At 46.1% G+C, this 22,013-nt stretch overlaps 1 protein-coding gene across 1 annotated transcript; it reads left to right on the top strand.

Annotated features, from left to right (window-relative positions):
• The first annotated feature begins 450 nt into the window (after window positions 1–450).
• FOXO4 (forkhead box O4) lies at window positions 451–21,849 on the top strand. The gene is made up of 3 exons (XM_066559556.1): window positions 451–834; window positions 11,082–12,314; window positions 16,538–21,849. The coding sequence occupies exons 1-2, from the start codon at window positions 451–453 to the stop codon at window positions 12,294–12,296; spliced, it is 1,599 nt and encodes a 532-aa protein (XP_066415653.1). The 3' UTR covers window positions 12,297–12,314; window positions 16,538–21,849.
• The last annotated feature ends 164 nt before the right edge of the window (window positions 21,850–22,013 follow it).

Raw genomic sequence — 22,013 nt, 5'->3', positions numbered from 1 at the left:
TCTCAGGCCGACCCGGAGTGCCGCGACGCACGCTGAGGCGGGCGGAAAAGCTGCGGCCGCCTCGGGGCTGCCGCCACCACGCCACTATCACCCCTCTGCCGTCGTGGGGGGACTAGGCCCGCACTGGGCCTGGCAGGTTATGTAAGCGTAGCCCGCTGCGATGCCTGCTGGGAGCTGTAGTCACATCAACGCACCGCCTGCCACGCTCACCCGTAGTGGGACACGCCCCGCCCTCCGCCGCAGGGGGCGCTGGGTACTGTAGTCCGCCGGCCGTGCATGGCTGCCTGCTAACGCCCCGGCGGGACTACCGCTCCCGGCGTGCCCCGCGCGCGCAGGCGCGGGGAGCAGCGCTGCTCCCTGGTAAACAGAGCGGCGCGGCGGCGGCAGTGGGCCCGGGGCGCACAAAGGGGTGGCGGGCCCGGCACTCCCGGCGGGGCTGAGGCGGTGCCCATGGCGGAGCCGGCTGGGGCCGCGGCGTCGCCGGACATCGACCCTGACTTTGAGCCGCAGAGCCGCCCGCGCTCCTGCACCTGGCCGTTGCCGCGGCCCGAGGCGGAGACGGGCGGCGCGGCTGGCGCGGCGGAGGAGGGCGCGGGCGGCGCGGCGGCGGGGCCCGGCCGGGCCGAGGGGGCGCGGGCGGGCGGCGCGGCGGCGCGGAAGGGCGGCTCCCGGCGCAATGCCTGGGGCAGCCAGTCCTACGCCGAGCTTATCAGCCAGGCTATCGAGAGCGCCCCCGAGAAGCGGCTCACGCTGGCGCAGATCTACGAGTGGATGGTGCGCTCCGTCCCCTACTTCAAGGACAAGGGTGACAGCAACAGCTCTGCCGGCTGGAAGGTGCGTGACGGGGGGACCGGCCTCGTGTGCCGGGGCCGGGCGAGCAGCGGCTGCGGAGGCGCCTCCCCGGTGCCCCGGCCCGCCCCGCCGCCCGCTCCGTGCTCACCTGTTGCTGCGGCTCGGCTGCACTCGGGGCAGCGGTGCCCACACTGCGGAGCCTGGGCTGAAAGCTCTGCTGAAAGCTCCGGGGTCTCAGACCTAGCCCAAGCTTCGGCTGTGCAGCCGGAGCAGCCGCTGGGGCTGGTTGTGGCATGGCCCCGCGAGGCTGCCCCTTGTGCTCTTTGCGTTTAGAAACGTTTCCAGGAGAGAAGGGGCACATTTATTTAACAGGCTGTGTCCGAGTTTCTGTGCAGGGTAGAGCCTCGGCTGAAGGGTTTTTAATCGCAAGGCCGCAGTTCTTTGTCACGTGATTGTTAAAGCTCAGTATAAATAACAGTGTCATAGCAGGCGTGCTTGGCTTTCAAGAACGGCTCTTGAAAAGGCGTCCTGTTTCCAGGAACGTGATGGGGGCCTCTGCTGGAGTTTGGAAAAGAAAAAGCAATATTCTGCTCTAAAGGCTTAGCAGTGTCTTGTCTCATTCTGGAAATAGGTGTGTGCAGGGCTCTGTTAAAAGAGCTCCTGAACACTGTTTCAGTTCTCTGCCTGTGGCGACCTTGTGCTCCCTTATCTTTAGTCTAAAGAGTTCCAGCAAAGAGAAAGGGAAATGTGAGAGCTGGCTTGCAAAATAGCCCCTCAGCCTGTCGTATGTATCTGAGCGGATGCCATGGAGACTGGACTCTGTTGCTCTCTCACTACAGACTGGAATTACACTCTTGTTTGCAGTATTTATTAGCAGTTCATCCGTGCTGCAGTTCTGCAGGAGGTTCAGACAGCATGGTTTGGGGCTTTGGGCTTCCGTGACTCCAGCCACGTGTTCCTCTGCTTGTCCGACTGAGCAGTAGGTGAGGACAGAGAGTTAATTTCAGACAGTAAATAAATAAATAACCGTCAGTTTCGGGTAGGTTGGCTTTCAGCTGGCTCAGCTCTCTGAAGCGGCACACCACGTGGTGGTGTGGGTGCAAACATTTGCTCGAGAGGGTAGAAACACGGTGAGAGGGATGCGGCTGTCACAGCTTGGGCCGGCACACGTCAATACAAAACTTTTCACCTTTCCATTTATCACTCATTGACAGTTCCTAGAGAGTGCATCTAGTTTAACTAATATGGATTGTTCTCTGTTACTTGTATGTATAGGTTGGATTCTGCATACTAAGTTCTGATTTGGGACAGTGCTTGGGTTTTGGTGTTCTTACTGGAAGATAGTTCTTGTTTCCTCAGGCTAGGGCTGCTCTCCTGTCCTGCTGCTCCTGCATGAAGTCGTGTTAATTTAACAGAATTGATGCATTTTCTTTTTAGGAATATGTCCGAGTATCTGTTGGGCAGTAGTGCCTGAGATTAAAGTTCATTGTGCTTTCTGAAATGCTCCCTAGGTACTGTAGTGAAGATGGAATATAGTGGGATGTCCTGCTGGACTGGATGCTGGAATAAGTACACTTCTGGCTTAATCCACTATGGCTGTTCTTTTGTTATATCCATTCATGTGTAATGGGACCTTCAGCCTTTGGTGTTACTCTGTGTTTTAACAATGTGTCACTTTTGGGACATGTACAGGTAGATTTAAATTCCAGAATTTCACTTTGAGAAATTTTGCATACACAAGAGTGAGATTCCTAGTCAGATACTGTCATAGCTTTTCTGTGATTGACTTTTTAGTGTGGTTTTCCAGCCTGGGAACAGAATAATTCTGGCTTTAGAAGGAGAAGAAAAAGAAACTTTTCACCAAGAAAGATGAGGGTGGGCAGAGCAACAACAACTGTGGTGGGAATCAGCCTGTCTTATGATCAGGGCAGTTTAAAGCTCTTGATTTAACCAGCAAACAGAAAATCGTGATAGAAATACAATACATTTTCTTTCCTGCTCACTCACAAAATCCTGTTGGCAGAGCTTGGCAGGATGTGTGACCATGGAACTTACTTTTAGTCTTTCTTTCTGTTAACTCGCAGTTACATGGGTTTGCAAGAGGTTTGTTTGTTTTACTGACCTTAGTCTGTTTGCATTCAGATCCCTTAAGTGAAGGGAGGTCAGACATTTACAGTTTTACAGACGGGGACTCAGTCAAGTCAGTTCAATTTGACTTTTGTGGACTTGGAGCAAAATTAATAGGTGCATATTTAAGACAAACTGAATAAACAAAAGACGTGTCTTCACTCGAGGGGAATGGACCTGTCTGGTTTGTTTTGTTTTGTTTTATTCTTCTTAATTTTAGAGCTGCATAGCTCTCTTTGCATGTTTTGGGGGATTTTAATCTGTAAAGGAAAAACTTCTTGAGTTATCTTAGTGATTTCTCAGTTTTGAGGTGAATGATTTTACATAAAGGAAATAAATGTGAAGCTGCTGTAGCATTTAAAGGTAGCATTTTGATGCCTGTTAAGATGGTGGTACAGCTCTAAAGTTCTGGCATTTCTGTCTCATTTGAACAGAGCCAAACTGATAATACATTTTATTTTTATGTAGTGCAGTTTAACAGAGAATTTTGATTAAGTAATTAAAAGCAAGATGTCTTTAAAAACTCTTAATCTACTTTAGTTAATATAAACCCCATAAACTCATTGTTGTTTCATAATTAATTTAGAGCTGTCCTGCTCCACTATACAATTGGGGGAAGTGCAGCTGTTGCAGACTGCCAGGGTGTGACCTCCATGAATTCCAGAAGAATCTGTGTTTTCGAGGAAGATGGAGTTGGCTGTTCCTGAAGTGCTTCAAGCACCTTGTAAAGGACACATTTGCTGTGTGTGCAGTCTGTCCTTTCCCTGCAGGAGTTCAGCTGAAGTTAAGAATTAACCAGCCTGCGAGGCAGAAGTGTCTGTGTAGGGGGTGTTTGGGGCTTCTTCATAATCCCTCCTGGGTGCTCTGCAGGATAGTCTGGGTATCTATGGGTAAGAGGATAATTCCTTTTGGTTTTGAGATTATTTGCAAGGGGCAGTGTTGAGGGTTTGGGGTAAAGGGCAAAAACCCTGCAGAGAAGCAGTTTGCACTGGTTGTTACATCCATGTGTACAAGCAAATTTGGCACAGTGAGGAACAAAAAGCACTCATCTTTCTTAGTGAAACAAACTGTGTATTCTCCCCAGGCTCTTGTCTTTTCCTTTGTAGGAACAGAATAAACTTTAAAGCCATCCTCTTCACCCTCCAAAAGTATGTCACTGAAACAAAAATCAGATGTCACCTATGTATCTATGTATACAACATAAAGAACAAATGATTCTGCACTATTGCACTAATTATGGGAAGCTGAGGTCACTCCTCTGCATCCTGGTGCTCCCTATTTATTTCAAATGTGTGCACGGATATATACAACATATGTACCCTCATACATATATATATGTATGGGGGGTGTGTGTGTGTGTGTATGTATATATATATGCAACAGCTCAAGGAGAGCTGTATTATGAATTTAAAATTATCAAGTGTTCTGTTTATCTAAAACAGATGTCTACTCTTAATCTTTGTTAAAGTGGGCAGCATCTCCTGAAAAGCCTTCCATTCCAGCCTTGTAGTTGATATGAAATGTTGACCAGATGGATCAGGAGACCTGGCTGAGGGCTCAGTCATAGTCAGTCACTTCAGTGGCTTTCAGTGCTGGCCCTGACAGTCCCCAGCCTCTCCCAGAGCTGTGGCTGGCTGATCTCCTGGCAGAGCATGTGCAGAGTTCCCTCACGTTGGAGCAACTGCTCATCCTGTGGCCCTCTGAAGCTCCTCCATGAAAGAGAATAGGCCAGCAGACAAAAGGAAGCCTGTACATCTTCTGGACTGTTTCTGCTGTGCTGCAGCTGGTAGATTCTGCCAGGCTATCTTTATGCCTTGCACATAAATTCCAGTTCGGTAGATACAAATCATGTGAACACTAGTTTTGGCAAAGTTGAAAAGTTTATTGTTTGTTGGTGTGCTGACTATCAGTCAGGCAACTTTTTTGTTTTTTTCTGAAGTCAGATCTGCAAATGAGCAATGATAAGTTCCTAAAATAGGCACGTTCACTGTTTGTTTTTAATAGCTGCTGGTATGTCCCTGTATCCTTTAAGATTATTTCTTTTTGCTCAGATTTGTCAAAAACATTAGGTTCTTAAATTGAACCACTAAGGGCCCAAATCATTATCTGGAGAACCTTCTTTAATTTCACTAAGAAACCCTTTACCTGGACAGGAACATCTGGTGGCAGTGCTGGGCTTACTTTGACTTTTGGTAATGGTAATTGCAAGATAATAGGATTACAGAATGGGTTGGGTTGGAAGAGACCTTGAAGATCATCTCATTCTATGTCCCTGCTGTGGGCAGGGATGCCTTATAACAGACCAGGTTTGCTTCCAGCCACATCCAGCCTGGCCTTGGACACTTCAGGGATGGGGCAGCTTGTGCCAGGGCCTCACCACCCTCACTGGGAAGAATTGCTTAATATCCAGTCTAAACCTGCTTTCAAGTTTGAAGCCTTTCACCCTTGTCCTATCGCTCCTTGTAAACAGTTCCTCTCCTGATTCCTTGTAGCCCCCCTTTATTTACTAAAAGGCTGCAGTGGTTTGAGAAGACTTTCAGAATATTTTCCCTGTGTTTCCTCACTGAGCCAAAACTGAATTGATGCCATAAACCAAAAGGATACCTAAAACTTCAGCTCAGCATCTTGGCTCTGAGCAAAGTGTAATTCTGCCCAGTCTTCATCCTGGTGCAGGTTTGTGTATAGGTGAGGCACAGTGTGGAGTCTGGGGGTGTCTGTGCTGCACAGAGCCACTGATTGCAGTCTGTGAAGAAAGGCTTTCTGTGACTGTGTTGAGAGAGCCTGTAGTGTTTATTCCTATGTTCATGTGCCTGAAAGGATACAATTCCCATCAAATCTTCTGACACTAAAAATCAAGATGTGTTCTAAACTGAATTGGAATAGTGATGTCATTGCTGTTGTCACTGATACATCATTGAAGTCCACCTGCTCTTAAATGGTTTTGTTGGTGCTGCTCTCTGTTAGTTTTGGTTTATTTTGGTTTCTTGGAAGTTGCTGCCTTGCAAAGGGGAAGGGGAGTCTGGCTGTTTGAATCCTGTATAGCTGAGGGTGGGTAGAAAGTGCTGGACCCTTGCCATTACCTCATGTGGTGTTAGTGATGTGCTTAGTCCTGGCTGCAGGGCGACGTTCCCTGTCCCAGCTGCTGACAGCTGAACTGGCTTTCCTTAAAGCAGGGGGGACATAAAAAACAGAAGCTGAATGAGGCTTGTTCAGATGCCATACTGAGGAGTCCCTGATGGAAACCTAGTGAGCACAGGTGGATATTGTCCATCATCTTTCTCTTAACAGGGTATTTTACCTTTGAATCCCAGTAGTCCTTAAATGGTCTGGTGTAGGTGAGGTGGGAGGAAGGCAGCTGGGCATGGCAAGGTGTTGTGAGTGGGAGAATGGCTGAGTGCTGGGTGTGGAAAATGAGGCTGGTGCACAGAAGTAGGACAGTAGGGCAGATGTGGGGTCACCAGGTGTCCTGTATTCCAGGTGGAAGAAAACTGATGCGTACTCAGCTGTGAAGAGGGCCAACCATCACAGTGTAGCAATATACACTTAACCCTGCTTAAAGTGACACTAATAGGCCCTTCTTGTTGTAATGCCCTGAAGAAGCGTGAAATATGAGATTTTTTTTTTAATTTGAAGCCTTGTTGAATGTGGTTGTTCCCTTCAAAAGTTGGGAAAAGCTTATCTTTTGGTGAAAATTCATCTACTTCATACAATGCCTGTTAAATTACTTGAGGATTTTGCTGCTACTCTTTCCTGTTCCTTGCCAGTTTTTTTTGGAAAGCTGCTGTGCTGAATGATTATTCCTTGCAGCACAGCTCAGTTTTCCAGGCAGTTCTCAGAGAAGGCTGTTCCTGGGCTGCTGGTATTACTTGTTCCAACAAGTTTCTTCTGCTCTAACTAATCCTAAACAGCTTTTGTTGTGTATGCCTGCCTGTCTTGTAAATCGCCTCAATCTTTGCTTTTTAGAGAGCTGTGATCTTCTTCTTCTGGCCTCCCACTGAAAGATTACAGAAAGGAAAATGTTCTTCCTAAGATAGAGATCCCTGTCTGCTGAGCTTGACGTCTGTGCTCGTGTGTGCCTTCTGGAAGGGGATTGCTGGGGAAGTGTTTCAACTCCCTGGCTCTGGAGCAGTTGTTTACTTGCTGGTGCAAATCTCTACAAGGAAGACTTTTTCCTGAAGCCTTTGGAGCCAAGTGGCTGAGACAGGCACTGACAAATACAGCAGGCAGAGTGTTCTCCCCTTGCAGCCTCCCAAGAATGCCATGGCAAATGATAATTCAGCACAATTATAGGCCTGGCACTGGAACATGGCCCTGCACTGGGATGAGACCAAGTTCTTTGTATGCCTCCAAGGCAGTGAGAGTGTATTACAGGCAGCTGCAGTGATTGCATGTATTTTCTTTCCTTTTTTTTTTTTCCTTCTGTCACTCATCCTTTAGAGAGACTTTTTGTTAAGAAATCTGATCCTCTGTGGTTTGTAGTTTAAACTACATGATGTTTCCTGGGAGAATGGCCAGGAAAGGAAGGAAGCCACTGTGTCTCCTGGAAGGGTAGTTGCTCTGTCTTGTCTTTCTGAGCATAGCTTGTGCTTGGCCCTGAGTGCTCTGCTAGCCCAGGCCATGCACCACTGCTGCAGGGATGAGCTCTGCTGGGCAGGGCACAAGAGCCTCCTTCTGCTCCTGTAAACTTCAGTTTTATGCTGGGGAACCTCAGCTGTACCTTCAGAGCTGTACAGTCCCCTGGGAAGGTTGTAATCTTCTGTAGTCACTTCAGCTGAGCATTTTCAGTGGTATCTGTGGCAGTTGCCCGTGAGGCTGACTGGGCAGGGCAGTGGCTTGGTTGTGCTACCAGCTCCTGTGGTAATTCCCTGATGTGAGACCAAAGCAGTGGTTGGTGCTGGGCATGATCCACAGCAGCAGCACTGATGTTGCTGCAGGGGCAGGCCTGTTTTGATGGTGAGAAGTGTTGCTGTCCTTTAACTGTGGCCAGGAGATTTTATCAAAGAAGAAGACTTAATGTTCTGGTAACTAAGATTTAGGGAATAGTTTGCATAAGCTCCTAGCCACACTTCTGTGGCTGGTCCATATATCCTAGTTTGAAGACACAGTGGTTATGACCCAGGGAATGGTCCACCCTTCAGTGTACAAGTTTGTCTCTAGCCAAACTTGATTTTTTTGCATACTATCTGACCTTAATTTCAGACTGGTTTTGTCTGAATGTGGTTTGCAGGAATCATCTTTGATCTATGACGGATTTAGAGACACAGGCTGGCATATTTTTATGGCAATGCTTATCATGCAGCCATAAGTACCACTATAAAATACCTAAATAAATAACAATATCCTGCCCTAAGTAGGGGCTGAAGATGTTCCTAAGGATTTGAAGGATTCCTGCCTGCACCTCTTCCTTCAGGTCATGCTTCTCTATGATCAAAGAGTTGCAGAGTCAACACCTTGTGTGTTTTGCAGATGCTTAGACCAACTGGGAGCCTCCCACACTGCTGAAGTTGAGCATCTAAAAAGTTAATCAAAAGTCATCTGTATGTTTCTGGTGTGGGTTGCTTAACATCGAGAAAGGAAATATGTCAAGGTTGCCCGGGTGACTGAACTCTGCCATTTCCTCTTCTGTCAGGTCTGACTTTGAGGTCTGTGATTATTTTAGCATAATTGATTTGTTCCTGGCTTTCTCGGTGAGATTGGAGGGTGCCCTCCATGTGTTGAGTGTATTGAATCACTAGCAGGTGCATTCTGGTGCATTCAGGCTGCTGGGTGTGTGGGTTCAGGTGGAGTTTGGGACACTCTGCTCTCCAGCCTGCAGCCTTGCAGCCAAGCTGGGTCCTGCAGGTGAGTTGGGGTTCTGTGCTGCAGTGCTGAGCTGCCTCCCACAGTCTGCAGGAGAGCTGCAAAGTGATAACTTAGGCACTGCACTTTAGATAACAGTTAACCCTCTTGAGAGAAATGTTCTGGTTTTTTTCCTCTGCCTCCAATTACACGTTCTGTTCTCTTCAGTTTTTGGTGCTTGACCCCCACGGTGAGGTAGTTCAAAAAACAGAGATAAAAGAGGTTGGAAAAGTAGTTTCCAAGGAAGGGTAAGGCTGCTTTTCAGTTTGGTTGGCTCTCTGAACTGCTTATAACGTCACAGATGCTTGTGTTACGGAAGGATGAGAGTTTGAAGATGAGGAAGGAAAGAGTGGTACAGCAATTATCTGTTTCTACAGCTCCACCATTATGTCAGTTCAGCAGTACCATGTAAAATCACTTTGGGACTGTTTTATAAAAGGTACCAGGCTTCATTGTGCTCATGTGAATCCTATTCTTATTCCAAGATGTCTCATTTCAAGCTGCTTTTCAGCCAAAAATTAGCTACACAAATTGTCTCTTATGATACTCAAGATGCCATCATGAGTTCCCAGGCTACTTTCAGGAGAATAAATGAAGAATTAGTGACAACATAGTGGTTCTTATTGCTGCAGCAGTGTGCATTCAAAGTTATGCACATTTACCTGGGAAAAGGGATGGGATTCTTTGGAAATGAAAGCAGCAGCCTTGCAGTAGACAGTGCACAGTCTGAATTGTTTGTTACAACACTTGAAGGAAAAGAAAGCTTTGTTTAGAGAAGATGTCAGGCAGGACTATTGTACAGCTATTACTGTGAGCAGCTCAAGTAATAAAACTGTGTAAGAGCATTGACTGACACATGTTCCATCAGGCTCTGGCTCTGCAGTCACTCTCCAATTAAGAACATGTGTATTCTTTGATACCAGTTGCAGCAAGCAGCCAGTCTTCTCCAAATCCTCAACAGCCAAAGGTTAAAATGAAAGCTAAGCCAGGATGATTCTCAGATCTCCTTCAATCTCCATAAAATCTTTCCACTTTGCCTGCATTGTTAATTTATCTGTGTCTTCTTTTTTCTAGGACAGTACTTTTGGTGAGGTGGCCAAAATTAGCATGGGGAGGACTTTTCCGAGAGGAAAAGGGTGGGGAGAGGGAAAGCAGCAGACAGGAAAGAACTGTGTTGAGAGTTGGTGGAAAAAGATGATAAAAGCACAGTTAATTTGTTCAGAATTAAGAGAGTATGCATGAAAACTGAAGGTTGTTATATAACTTAGTTAATATGAAAAAGATGTTGTGCTTGGACCCCCGTTGTGTTTCCAATGCAGCACTTTTTAATCATTTGTAATTTGGCCATCTGAAGAAATTAAGTGCAGATATCAAATAAATTCAAAGGCCTCAAGGGGAGTTTATGGGGGATCTGTTCAAACAATGAGATCGTTGCTTCCTGATTCTAAAATACTGGGGAGTTTATCAGCTGCAGGATGAAAATTGAGTTTGATGATGGTGTACAGACATGTTAGCTTGCAGTTTTCAGCAAAGCTAAACCAAAAGGAGGGAGCTGGGAGAGGCAAGGAATGTGTGTCTTACCCAGCAGAAAGATGGGAGAGGCTAAAACTGGCTTGTACTGTGTGGGAGTGCAGTATCCACTGAACATCTTACCCTGTCAGGAACATGCACCAGGGAAAGCACACAGCCTCCTTGCAGAGGGAGCCTGGCAGTCTCCAGGATTCTAGGACTCTTGTTCCTTGAAGTTTCTCTCTCATTTCTCCCAGTTTTGGGGTGATGTTAGTGGATGCACTGAATAGAAGTGTTTTGCCATTTCTCTTCACCCAGTCTGTTGTATTTACTGTTATACTCTGCTTGACTCTGACTGAAAACTGGCCATATAAACATTAAAAAAATTAGCCAGGGTTATGCTGGGTAAAGGGGTTGACAAAAGGGTGGGAACAGCAATAGCTCAAATTCAGGTAGGTTCATGTTGAAATTGCAGGTTGTATTTTAGAACTTGTTTACTCGCTCTGTGACGTGCCTAATTTTTTGCAGATTCTGTACGGTCTTTAAACTTCTTTTGTGTTAGTATTTTGCTAGCTGAAAGCTGCTAGTTGTCATGGTAGCTTCACCCTTGATATTGCAGTGAAACATGGCACCGCTTGCTAGTGCTGCAAAGCATGTTCAGACAGAAATAGCAGGTTTTTATGGGTAGCTTTTTGTTATAATTTTCTTCTCTGCATACTGTCTGAATGTGTTTAAGCTTGTGAGGTTTCTAGGTGGGAGGTGTGTCAACTGACAGGTCCTCACATTTTGTGGGCTTTATTTCTTTTTTTTTTTAGAACTCTATTCGACATAACCTGTCCCTGCACAGCAAGTTTATTAAAGTCCATAATGAAGCCACAGGGAAGAGCTCTTGGTGGATGCTCAATCCTGAGGGTGGCAAAAGTGGAAAAGCACCAAGGAGAAGAGCTGCCTCTATGGACAACAGCAGCAAACTTGCAAAAGTCAGAGGTAAAGCATCCAGGAAGAAGCCTCCTCTCCAGTCTGCTCCAGAATCCTCTGCTGACAGTCCTGGCTCTCAATTTCCTAAGTGGCCTGGGAGCCCGTCCTCGAGAAGCAACGAGGACTCTGATGTGTGGAACACCTTCCGGCCTCGAACCAGTTCCAATGCAAGCACCATCAGTGCCAGGCTTTCTCCTATCCTGACAGAGCAGGATGACCTCCATGATGAAGAGCTGCTTCCTTCTCTTGTGTACTCCAGTGCATCCAGCAATGTTCCACCAACTGTGACCGAGGAGCTCGAGCTCATCGATGGCCTAAATTTGATGTCTCCCAGCTCATCTGTGCTGTCCACCCAGCAATCTGCCTCCAGTGGTCAGATCCAGAGAGATTCCAGCTTTTCCTTGCAGAGCCCAAATGCAGCTGGTCAGACTTTTGGCAACTCCCTGTTTAACCCTGTTGATATTTCACTGCAAAGTTCTGTCAGCCATTTCTCTGCCCCTCAGACCTTGGAAGCTCTTCTGACACCCAGCTCTCCGCCTCCGAGGGATGTTATGATGACTCAGGTGGATCCAGTTCTCCCACAGACTGGTAACAGGATGAGCAGCCGAACTCTTCTGCTTCTGGGTGGACAAACTGCCCAGAGTAAGATGAGCTCAGGCAATCCACGAGGAAAGCCTGCAGAGCAGCAGGCAGAACCAGTCGGTGCCAGTGTTTTGCCATCAACGCTTCCCATAGTGACATCTCCTCAAAACACTGCCAGCATCACCAGTTTGAAGGCTCCAGTTTCTGCAACAACTGCCCAGTCAGTCCAGCTGGGCAGTCCAGTGCTCCTTTCATCTGCCAGCCCTGCTCCCTTGGGATTGAACCAGGACAGGCTCCCCACTGACCTGGACATTGACATGTACATGGAGAACCTTGAATGTGATATGGATTACATAATCAACAGTGAACTCATGGATGGAGGACTGGACTTTAATTTTGAACCTATTCTGCCTACTCCCAGCTATCCCAGCACCTCACAGGCCTCCAACCATACCTGGGTACCAAGTTAACTTCAGGAGCACAAAAAGGTAGGTGTAGTTGTGTAAAATGCTACAAACAACCCTCTCTAGGATGGTTATGGTTCCTTTGCCCAACTCTGCAGCAGTTAAAAGAGCCTCTTTGAAAGCATAGTAAAAAGCTTTTGGAAGAGTCATCTTCCCTTTTAGGAAGAGAAAAAGCTGTTTAAAGGTAGGTGGATTTAACTTACTAACCAGGTAGTCAGCTCCTTTATGAAATAGAACAACCTGAATGAAACTCCTGTTGTCTCCTGTCACCCAAGATGGCTCCATCACAGGACATCAGGCAGTGCCTACAGCTCTACAGTTGACATGAGAGCATGTGCTGATTCCATAAATAAAGACATCCACCAGTATATACAGAGTGGTTGAACTGAGCCAAGCACACACTGTATTTCTACCCAAGTTACTATTATCCCTGCAGAGTTCTCTAGGATGTGTAGTACAAAGCATGTCCATGTCATGGCTGTCTGCTTTGGTCTGTGTGTAGCAGGTCACAGTCACTCTTATCACACCTCCTGCCCTGCCCTTACCTGGGGTAGTGTCTGGAAAGTCAGGTAAGTTGGCTCACCAGTGTTAACTACTCAATTGCTTCCCATTATTAGAATAGGAAACGGGAGTCTGCAGTGTGCATGGAGACTGGAAGAAGATGTGTTAGTGCTATCCCATGTACTGCAAAGCTGCATCTTCAGCAATTTGTCATATTTGCACAAGTAGAGTCAGTTTGGCAAATAGTGTATATGACAACAAGACTTTAAAATATCTTATTGTTTAAGGCAGTGACACCCTGACTTGAAACACTTAAACCAGAGGCAGTGGAAGAATTAGGGAGCTGGAGCTGAAGGCCTGCTTCACACTTGGAACTCAGCTGATGGAAAGTGGACAGGCTGGAGCATAGGCTGGATATTGATTGGAAAGTGGAAGCCTTGCCAAGGATATTTCCTTTTTAGGAGGCAGATATAGTATTTGTTAGTGCTGCAAATTCAACTGCTAATACTGTCCAGCTGAGCAGGCAGAAGTAAGGGCAAACTGCAGATACTGCTTCATTCTGGGAAGCCCTTAAGCTTCAAAATCATGAGGACAGAAATTATCATCTTCTTGACCTTAATACTCTTTCCTAGGCACCTGAGTAACCTGGAGGTGGTTTGGACCAGGTGACCTCTGTCAGTGCAGCCATTCTCTACAAGTGTCTTGGGTCCAGACAGAGTAAAATGCTGTCCTTTGAGCTGGTGTTACTTAAACTGTGTGAACATATTGATGCATTACTATATATTGAGATTTTAGACACAATTTAACTCCCCCTTATTCCAAGCCACAGCCCACTGCTTAAGATGTCATTTCTTGGTAGTGTTCTTCTGTTTGTATCTAACAGATCTCTTTATTGTAGGGAGAGGAAGATCAGTCAAGCTTCTCTGTTTTCTTATGGGACTTTTTATAGTGATGTGTGTTAACTGTGCATTTACTGAATTTCTGAGTGTCTTAATTTAAAGATCTTATCTTCAGGTGAAATACAGAAACTCAGTTTTGATTTCAAATTTTGGTTTCGAAATTTGGTTGACAAACTATGGTATCCTTCTGTGTTAGGACAGTTTGCAAGTTAGTGGCAGAGGCTGTGGCTTTTTGAGCAGTGTTCCATTGGATATTGTTCTGAGCTTTTCTGTTGGTTTTGTTTGTTTGTTAGGGTTTGCTTTTTTTGTTTTAATGCCCTGCTAGGGCAGGCCATTATATTTGTGGACTTTTCAGGGATTAAATATTTTTCACAGAAGTGTTTTCAAAGCATATGCAGACTGTCCTGCACTCCTGGGCCAGATAGACAAGGCCTCTCTTTAAAGCATACCAGGTATAGATTATTTTTTAGGAGTGTAAAGCAGAGAAGCTGAGGAATTGTTTATCCAAGGGTAGGGTCTAGTACTGTTGAAAATGTGGATATAATGAAGGGCTTAAGAGGGAGAACAGGAGCTCTTAAAAGCGTGGTTGTGTTCTTGTTCCATTTTATATTTTGTGTGAATTGCTTAATCAAAACAGAGGAGCTACTGATGTTAAAACCCCTGGATTTTCCTTGTTCCACACATGATACTTTCTGGGAAATGTGCTGGGCATGAAGGAGTGAGATCTGGAGCAAGTTCTGAACCCCCATTGTGTTTGAGCATAAAGCGTAGCTCCCACGTGCCTTGGTGCTCTGGTCACAGCACTGCTGCCCCAGGAGGAGAGGCCACACCCTGCCAGTGTGCTTTGCTTCCAGCCTTTTATTCTGTCCTTAGATTATGTTTGCCTTTTCTGAGTTTTGCAAAGCTTTTCTGTTTTGCTTGTATCCTGGAGTCCATGGAGTGGGATGAGAGGGAGCTTTTTCCCCAAAGGAGGGCAAGTATTGTGCAAAAGGCTGCCCAGACAGAGAGGTGAATCAGGTTTCCAGCAAAGGGTAGAGCAGGCCACATGTGCAGAGAAATAGGAGTGTTCCTGGGAAAAAAGGCAGAATGTTTTCTCAACAAGTTACAAAACCAAGTGAGCTGCAGACATCAGTGTCTGTGAGGAGGTCAGGACTGTGTCAGTTGACCTGTACTGCAGTGAGTTCCTAGGATCCCAGTTTGGAAATCACTGTTCAGGGAAAGCTATGTATTGCTCTGGTGTGGCAAGCATTTTTCCTTTCATATCCTTTCTATTACTCTGCTTTTCTCTGTGTTAAATTCACATTGGCAAAAGCTATTCTTAAGTGATCACTAACATAAAGCAGTTCTGAGTAGTTCCTGTGGGCCTAACTCGTGGCCTTCTGGGTCAGTTATGGGTAGAATGCTGAGTAAAACCTGTTTATCAGTTCATCACAGTGATCACATTCTGATTTGAGCAGCCAAAATGAAAGTGAACTGGGGAAATATTTCTCTTTGTAGACAAGAGGATGTCTTTAGGAAAGAGTACTTAGTCTTATCTGCAGCACTTAGGAAGATAGGAGCTAGTTGGTGTTACCCTTGGTGCTCAAAGCTCCCATGATTTTATCCTCTTCTTACAAGTTAAATGCCAAAGAGCTCATCCAAGCTTCACCAGGAGTCTGTTTGAACCCTGCCTGTGTTTCTTTGCATGGACCTTAGAGATCAAACATTGAAACTTGGTCTCTGCCCAGCACTGATGCAGCACCCACAAACTGAGCTATTAGCCACAGAGGAAGACAGTCAGCATAGAAATAGAACTGCCTTTTTTGTGAAGTGCTGTAGTATTTGTCTCATTGGTGAGTGTAGAATCCATTTAGTCTTGTGGTGGATAGTAGTTAATTATTTTTACTTATTCAGTTAGACTCCCTATGGCTTCAGAGTCTGGAGAACTCTTTATCCCTTGCCCAGTTTGGTCTGCATTCATACTTTTTTTTGTTCTATCGAATTCCCTTTGCTCCAAACATTGGATTTTTGTCTGACAGAACATAAATAAATAAAACCCTCATAAACTTGCAATTTCCCAAAGCATCCCATTGCTCTGGCTTCTGTTTTAACTTACTGTCTTTTCTTGTTCAGGGCTGATTCTCTTTTGTAGTTTTGGGTTTGTTTTTTTTTTACCTTTTCACAGGTTTATTTCATGCTTCCTGTTACTGAATGCAGCTGCTGGGATGCCCTACATTTATCTCGCTGTTTTGCCTTTCAGAGTGGATCATATACCTACAGTGGTGGTTTTATGTCAGTGTCCTAAGTCAGCTTAGACTTATTCCAAGGCTTGTTTCAATGAGTTGTGACAGCTTTATTGAGGGGAGGCAGAAGACCTGAGAAGAGATCTTCAGACTTTTGGGGGATTGAAATACCTAAAAATGCTTAATTATTTGGAAGGTAGAGACAGGATTTCTCTAAGTGGGTGAGCATAAACAGTTTGTGTGTGATCTTTAAAAGTCTCTTTTACAGTCTTTTCCCTACCAATTGATATTTGTGGTTGTTTAAGGTGAAGAGTAATTTTCCACTTTCCTGCAATGCCTCTAGTGTTAGCCAAGTCCTTCTTTAAACTTCCTTATCTTGCAGAGCCTTGTTGGTGCTGTCAGCTTACAGGAGAAATACTTGCTGCTGACCTTTCTGTCTCAGTCATACCCTGAAGCTTGGAGCTGAGCAATTGCATCCTCCACTTAACTCTCTGTTGATCAAGGTTTCTTGTGGTCTGTTTGTTCTGTAGGGGCAGAATGGTAGTAATTAACTCCTTATCTATGCATCCAGGATTCCCACTGAAGAGGAGCTCTAACCAGTCACTCTTTATTTTCTTCTTCCTAGTGTCCTTCAGGTTTTGAACATTGGGTTCTGACTTCACTTCCCACCCCAGCAGAGAAGAGAATGGAGCATGTTGGATTCAGTTTCCCTGCACACCATGCCTTGGGCAGAAAGGGCTGCCCATCTGGGAAGAAGGGGCAACCTGCATCTGGCTGCAACAGGAAGAGTTTAAAAATAATAATCCTGTTATGTGCCATGGCTCTTCCTACAAACCTGACCCTGCCTTGGACCACCTGGAGAAACCCATGTCCAAAGAGGAGCCCTGGTAAAAACCTGGGCCAGAAGCCTCTGTGCCAGGCAATAGTGTTTTCCTGTGTGATGAGTTGGGTTTGCTGGAGGAATCTCTCACTGGCTGTCCTCTCTCTGCTACGGCAGAAAGTCTCCCAGTGCCTCGGACTGGTGGAGGGAGGGCTGGCTCTGCTCTCGCTTGGCTTTCCTCATGGGGCAAAGTAGTTGGACTTTCTGATTAAGCCACCAGATGTGCACTTGGTATCCCACAGAGGAATTGGTGGGAGCTTGTTGGTAGAAGCCCTGTGGGAGAAGGGGTGCTGTTTCAGGGGGTGGTTTCAGTGTGCCCATCACTGGAGCGTCCATCATCGTTCTGCGGGGAAGGGTGGTTCTCGTGGTGTAGAAGGCTTCCAGCTGTCCCCCTGGGTGGAACAGGAGGACACTGAGTTTTTCACTGTGCCAACTGAGCCCCATTGAATCAGAAGCATGTTTTGAGAAGTCCCTATGCTGTTCTCAGCACTTTCCTGATACACCAGGCTGCTGTAAAATAAGCACAGGTGCTAGTAGCTGCTTTCTGGGACATAAAAACATTGTTTTGGGTTTGGTTTTGATCTGTCTTGCTACAGCAGCAAAATGGAAAGCCTGGGTGTGGCCTTAACAGAGCCCTGGTTGCTTTTCAGAAGGGCATTTTCTATAGATGAAATATTTTTTTACTAATCTGGGAACTTTCTACAGTGAACATGAAGCCAATGTAATGTGTGTCCCTATTATGCATCTCTCTGTCTGAGAAGGCAACAGTGACAGACTCTTTTTCAGAGCTGTATTAGGAACAAACACATATGATGTTTGATAATGTATATGATTGAGGGGAAGAAATTGGCAGGTCTCCGTGGTTTCAAACCACTGTGGGGAAGAGTTGTACATTATTGTAATCTATATGTAAAAGTAGGTGCAAATTACATAGAAGCTTTTCTAAACCTTTTTAAATATATATTATATATTTTAATTGAAAAACGAGATTATTGGATAAAAAGAAACAAAACACATTTGCTGCATCTGTCCCCTTCATACCAGATAACACTACAGTATGGGAGGGGGCAGGCCTAAGGCATTTTGGGCCAAGAAGCTGAAAATGTTGTTGGAAAAGTGGGAAGGAGACAGCACTGTGACTGGGGAATGGCTGCTCTCCCCAGAAGAGGCAGAGGGAAGGTGCCTGGCAGGGCTTTCAGCCACAGCTGCTCAGGCTGGGCGCTCCTGCCAAGCCAAGGGCACGATGGAGGGAATGCTAATCATTAACAGTGCTGTTCTCAGCTAATCCCTGAGTAGCTGCCTGCAGCTGATCCACAGGACACATTCCCTGCTCTGCTGAGGAGATGGTGTGGGCTGGATTGTGCTAGATCTGCTGACACTGCATAGCCCTTACAGAGGGCATGGTCAGTTGGATTTGGTAGCTCACTTTGGTTTCTGAGGGGTTTTGTTTTCTTGCTGAAGCTTCTGCTACTGCTGGGGAACTTGAAGCCTGTAGGCTCACCCTCAGGGGTCCACCTGGGATCCTGCTCTGTTTCTATATTTTTGCAGAACAGAAATTAGGGGTCAAAAGATAAATTCAGAGCATTAGTGGCATGTTCCTATCACTGTTTTGGTGTTTGCAGTGGCAGGATCTGTGGGAGACATGATGCTTTCATGGTGTTCTGGTAGGCTTGATCTGACAGAAAGACTCTCCAGTCCTTTTTGAAGGTGGCTTCAGTTCAGAAAGTTTGTATTATGCAGTGCAATGAGCCACAAGGTTTCACCAGCTTGTCTGCTCTGTTTTCATTTTAATCTGAGTGGAGATTGGAACAGGAGTGATTGCCTGGTTACCTCCAACAAGGAGTCTTCAAAAGTCTTATCTACATCATGCTATGCCATCAAAGCTTTGAATAGTTTGATAACCTTTGTTTTGAAGGCTGCTTCATGGCAGACCTCCCAGTGATGTTTCACATTTGCCCACAATCTACATGTCTGGCCACACCTCGTTGTAACAAATAAACAAAAAGGCAGCTCCTAAGCTGGGATCCCAGAGTTTGTACACTTGAGGCATGGATCAGCATTCTCACTGGAGTTAATTCATTACATAAGTGGATAGATGCCCTGTCACAGCACTTGATGGCATGTGCCACATGTGAGAATCAGCCACTCTGAGCTGCAGTGAACAGACTGGAGAGATTTATGTTGTTTGGCACATAGTGTGCTGCCTTGTTAGCTTGGGTCCTGAAGGGAACTTGATCCAGTGATGTACAGAGCAGGTTGAATGGCTGCCCAGGATTCCCAGCCATGTATCAAAGGACAAGACACCAGTAAGTGTGGTCGTGTTAAATGTGAGTCTCTGGCTCATCTCCCATGAAAATGGAACCCAAAGCAATAGAAAAGACAGTATTAGTAGCCAGTGCTTCAGACCACATGGTGAGCTGTTTCAGGCTGGGTTGGTCTGTGGGAAAGAGGTGCTGTCTTCAGGCTGGTACAGAGTGTCCCTTAACTGTGACAGCACTGGGAGCTGGCCTGATCCCTGTCTGCAGAGAGCCTGGCCCTGGGCGGCCCTGGGCACTCAGGTACCACCCCAGGGAGATGGGCACAATCTCAGCTGGTTCATGTCCTTGAGCTGGTCCTGCTGCAGGAGGTGTAACCCCAGGATTCATCATGGGTAGTGCTCTGGTGTGAGCTCACAGAAGACACTGTCCTTTGAGTAAGGAATACAGCACATACCTATTTTTTTCCCATATTCCCCTGGCCATACTTGTGGAGATAACACTGGAGATAGGAGCACCTCTGGCTGGAGTCCTGCTGTACCAGGGTCCTGGCAGTGACATTTCTGCCTTGCAGCAGTCTGTACAGGTGCTTTGTGTCTCTTCAGCACAGCAGGAGCTGTCAGTGGTTGAAGAAGGTTGAGAGTGCACCAGTGCTGAGAATGGTGTTCAGAAGACTCGTGGAGTGCTCAATAAACCATGAATGTAATGCTGCAGGCTCAAGCAAGCAACTTACCTTCTTTTTTGTATGTTTAGCAGGATAGCTTGTATTGTGGGCACAGAGGGCAGGGATGCAGAGAATTTAGGAGTTCTACAGACGCTTCATTTTTATAAAGCTTGAGCTTCATTTTCATAAACCTTGGGGTTTCATAAACCTCTAGCCTGAGATACTTCCTCATAGGACACAGGAGACTCTGAAGTTCCTGAACTGCTGCTTGCAGAAAGGCTGTACCTGGCAGGGGGTTGCTCAATACTTGTCCAGTTTTTTGTGTTCTTGCCCAAAGCTTTTGCTGCTTCCTGCTTGCTGCTGCTGGAGCCCAGGTCATGTCTTGGTGGCTCTTCATGCTGCATTAGCACCACAGGCCCCATGCTTAGGGTTAGTTTTTGCTCTAATGAAGGATTGGGGATTTTGAGAGCAGCTGTGAGTGGGGTGAGAAGGAAAGGGGCCAGTGACATGGGGAGTGGTGCTCCTGGATAAGTGCCTGAGGGGAGTGGGCAGGGGACTCTTGGCACAAAGCATTACTTTATGCTGTGTTGCTTGTCCTCTCTGAGCTCAGGCAACAAATTTCTCCATCTTCAGAGGATCAAATGCCACCTTACACAGCATTGAAGCCACCATGCAGCTCAGGGCCACTAAGGATTCAGGTAACTAGGCCCATAGAGCTTAGTAGGAGGCAGACTTGTTGCTTTTATTTACACTTGGGTTTAGCAAATTGCTTGAACTTTCTTTATAATTTAAGCATATTTTACTTCCAAGCATGTACTTCCAGCTTCACGTGAGAGCTTAGAAAATTGGAAGCTTCTGGGAGCCCTTAATTTTCCTTGCTGGTGTGTCTAAAATCATGTCATCCCTATCCTGTGCTGCTTTAAAAACAGCAGTCAGATCATCCTGATGAGAGGAATGAAGCATTCCAGAGCCCGGCTGTATTCATGAACAAGAGTCATAATAGAAGCAAGTAGCACTAATCAGCTTTTCCAAAAGAAATGCCTAGAAAGCTTTTATGTAGATAAGAATTTGTTAATTTGTTTTCTTACTTAGCTGCTTATTTATAGCCACATTCAAATGCTTCAGGGCTAGCCTTGCTCCAGGATTGAGTAACCTGTGTCTGGTGCCATGGGTAGGAGTGCCTTGGGAGTGGTGTCCTGGACTGTCACCAAAATGTGAAAGTTTGGATCCATTATTAAAAAAAACGAAAAACAAACCCAAAGCAAATCAATCAACTTTGGGACATGAACATCAACAGGGAATAGCTTAGGGCTTGCCTCAGTTGCATGTCTAATGAAAAACATGTTCTAATTAATGTGGGGAAAAGCAAGCAAGAGGTGACTTCTGAAGCCTGAAAGATGTGTCTGTGTGAAGGCTTGGAGCATGAGCTAACCCATCACCACACTTACCTGACCTTCAGGAAGGGGATCCCCTCTCTTCACTAGCCTGTGTGTCTTTCCCTTTGTCTGTAGCTGATGGAAAGCAGTATCTGATGGAACCAAAATCACTCCTAATGCTGTGGTGTACAGCAGGGAGAAGAGGCAGCAGAAGCTGAAGGTGTAAGAGCTGACAGTGTTGCATTTATGGTTCTTTGGCTGAAGCAGTGTTATGGTGTGTGGTAGCAGGGGATGTTCTGGGACACAAAAACAGCCCTGGTTGTTTTTCAGAAGGGCAGTGGTGTGGGACTGGTCGTGTGGGGTTCCCCAGGGTGTCCTGAGAGGTTTGGCTCAGTAGAAGATAGGTTACTTGTCCTGAAAGCAGCCACCTTCATACAGCACTGGGGTGGTTCTGTGAAATGGTGCTTCCAGCACAGTGGAGTCTTCACCTGGTGCAATCCCAGGAAGGGTTTCTGCATTGCTAGCACAGATGTCTGCTGCACACAGGGCACCACTACCTGACACAGTTTCCACCACATCCCCTGTGCACTCTTCCACCCATTTCTCACAATATTTTTTTTTAATAAACCTCTGCTTTTGTTTGCTCTCTGTAGCAGTGTAACTTCTGAACCATTACAGGCTTTGTTACCATCTGTGCTAGCAAGACTGTAGAATGTGCTAGACTAGGGGGGAATGTTTGAAAAATAAAAACCTGTAATCCTCTGCTCTGTGTCTCCTCCAGTTTGTTCTGTTCTCATGGCAAAGGCCAGCTATTTCTCCTTGCCCTTGTCTTCTTTCCTCTGCTATCCTCACCTGTTGGGGTCCCCCTCAGTGGAATGCCCCTTAGCTGGCCAGAGGCAGAAGGGTTGCAGTGTGACACCCACAGA

Source organism: Molothrus aeneus, chromosome 14 (genome assembly GCF_037042795.1).
Source record: "Molothrus aeneus isolate 106 chromosome 14, BPBGC_Maene_1.0, whole genome shotgun sequence".
Taxonomy (NCBI): Eukaryota; Metazoa; Chordata; class Aves; order Passeriformes; family Icteridae; genus Molothrus; species Molothrus aeneus.
This window is presented reverse-complemented; position numbering and strand designations above follow the sequence as displayed.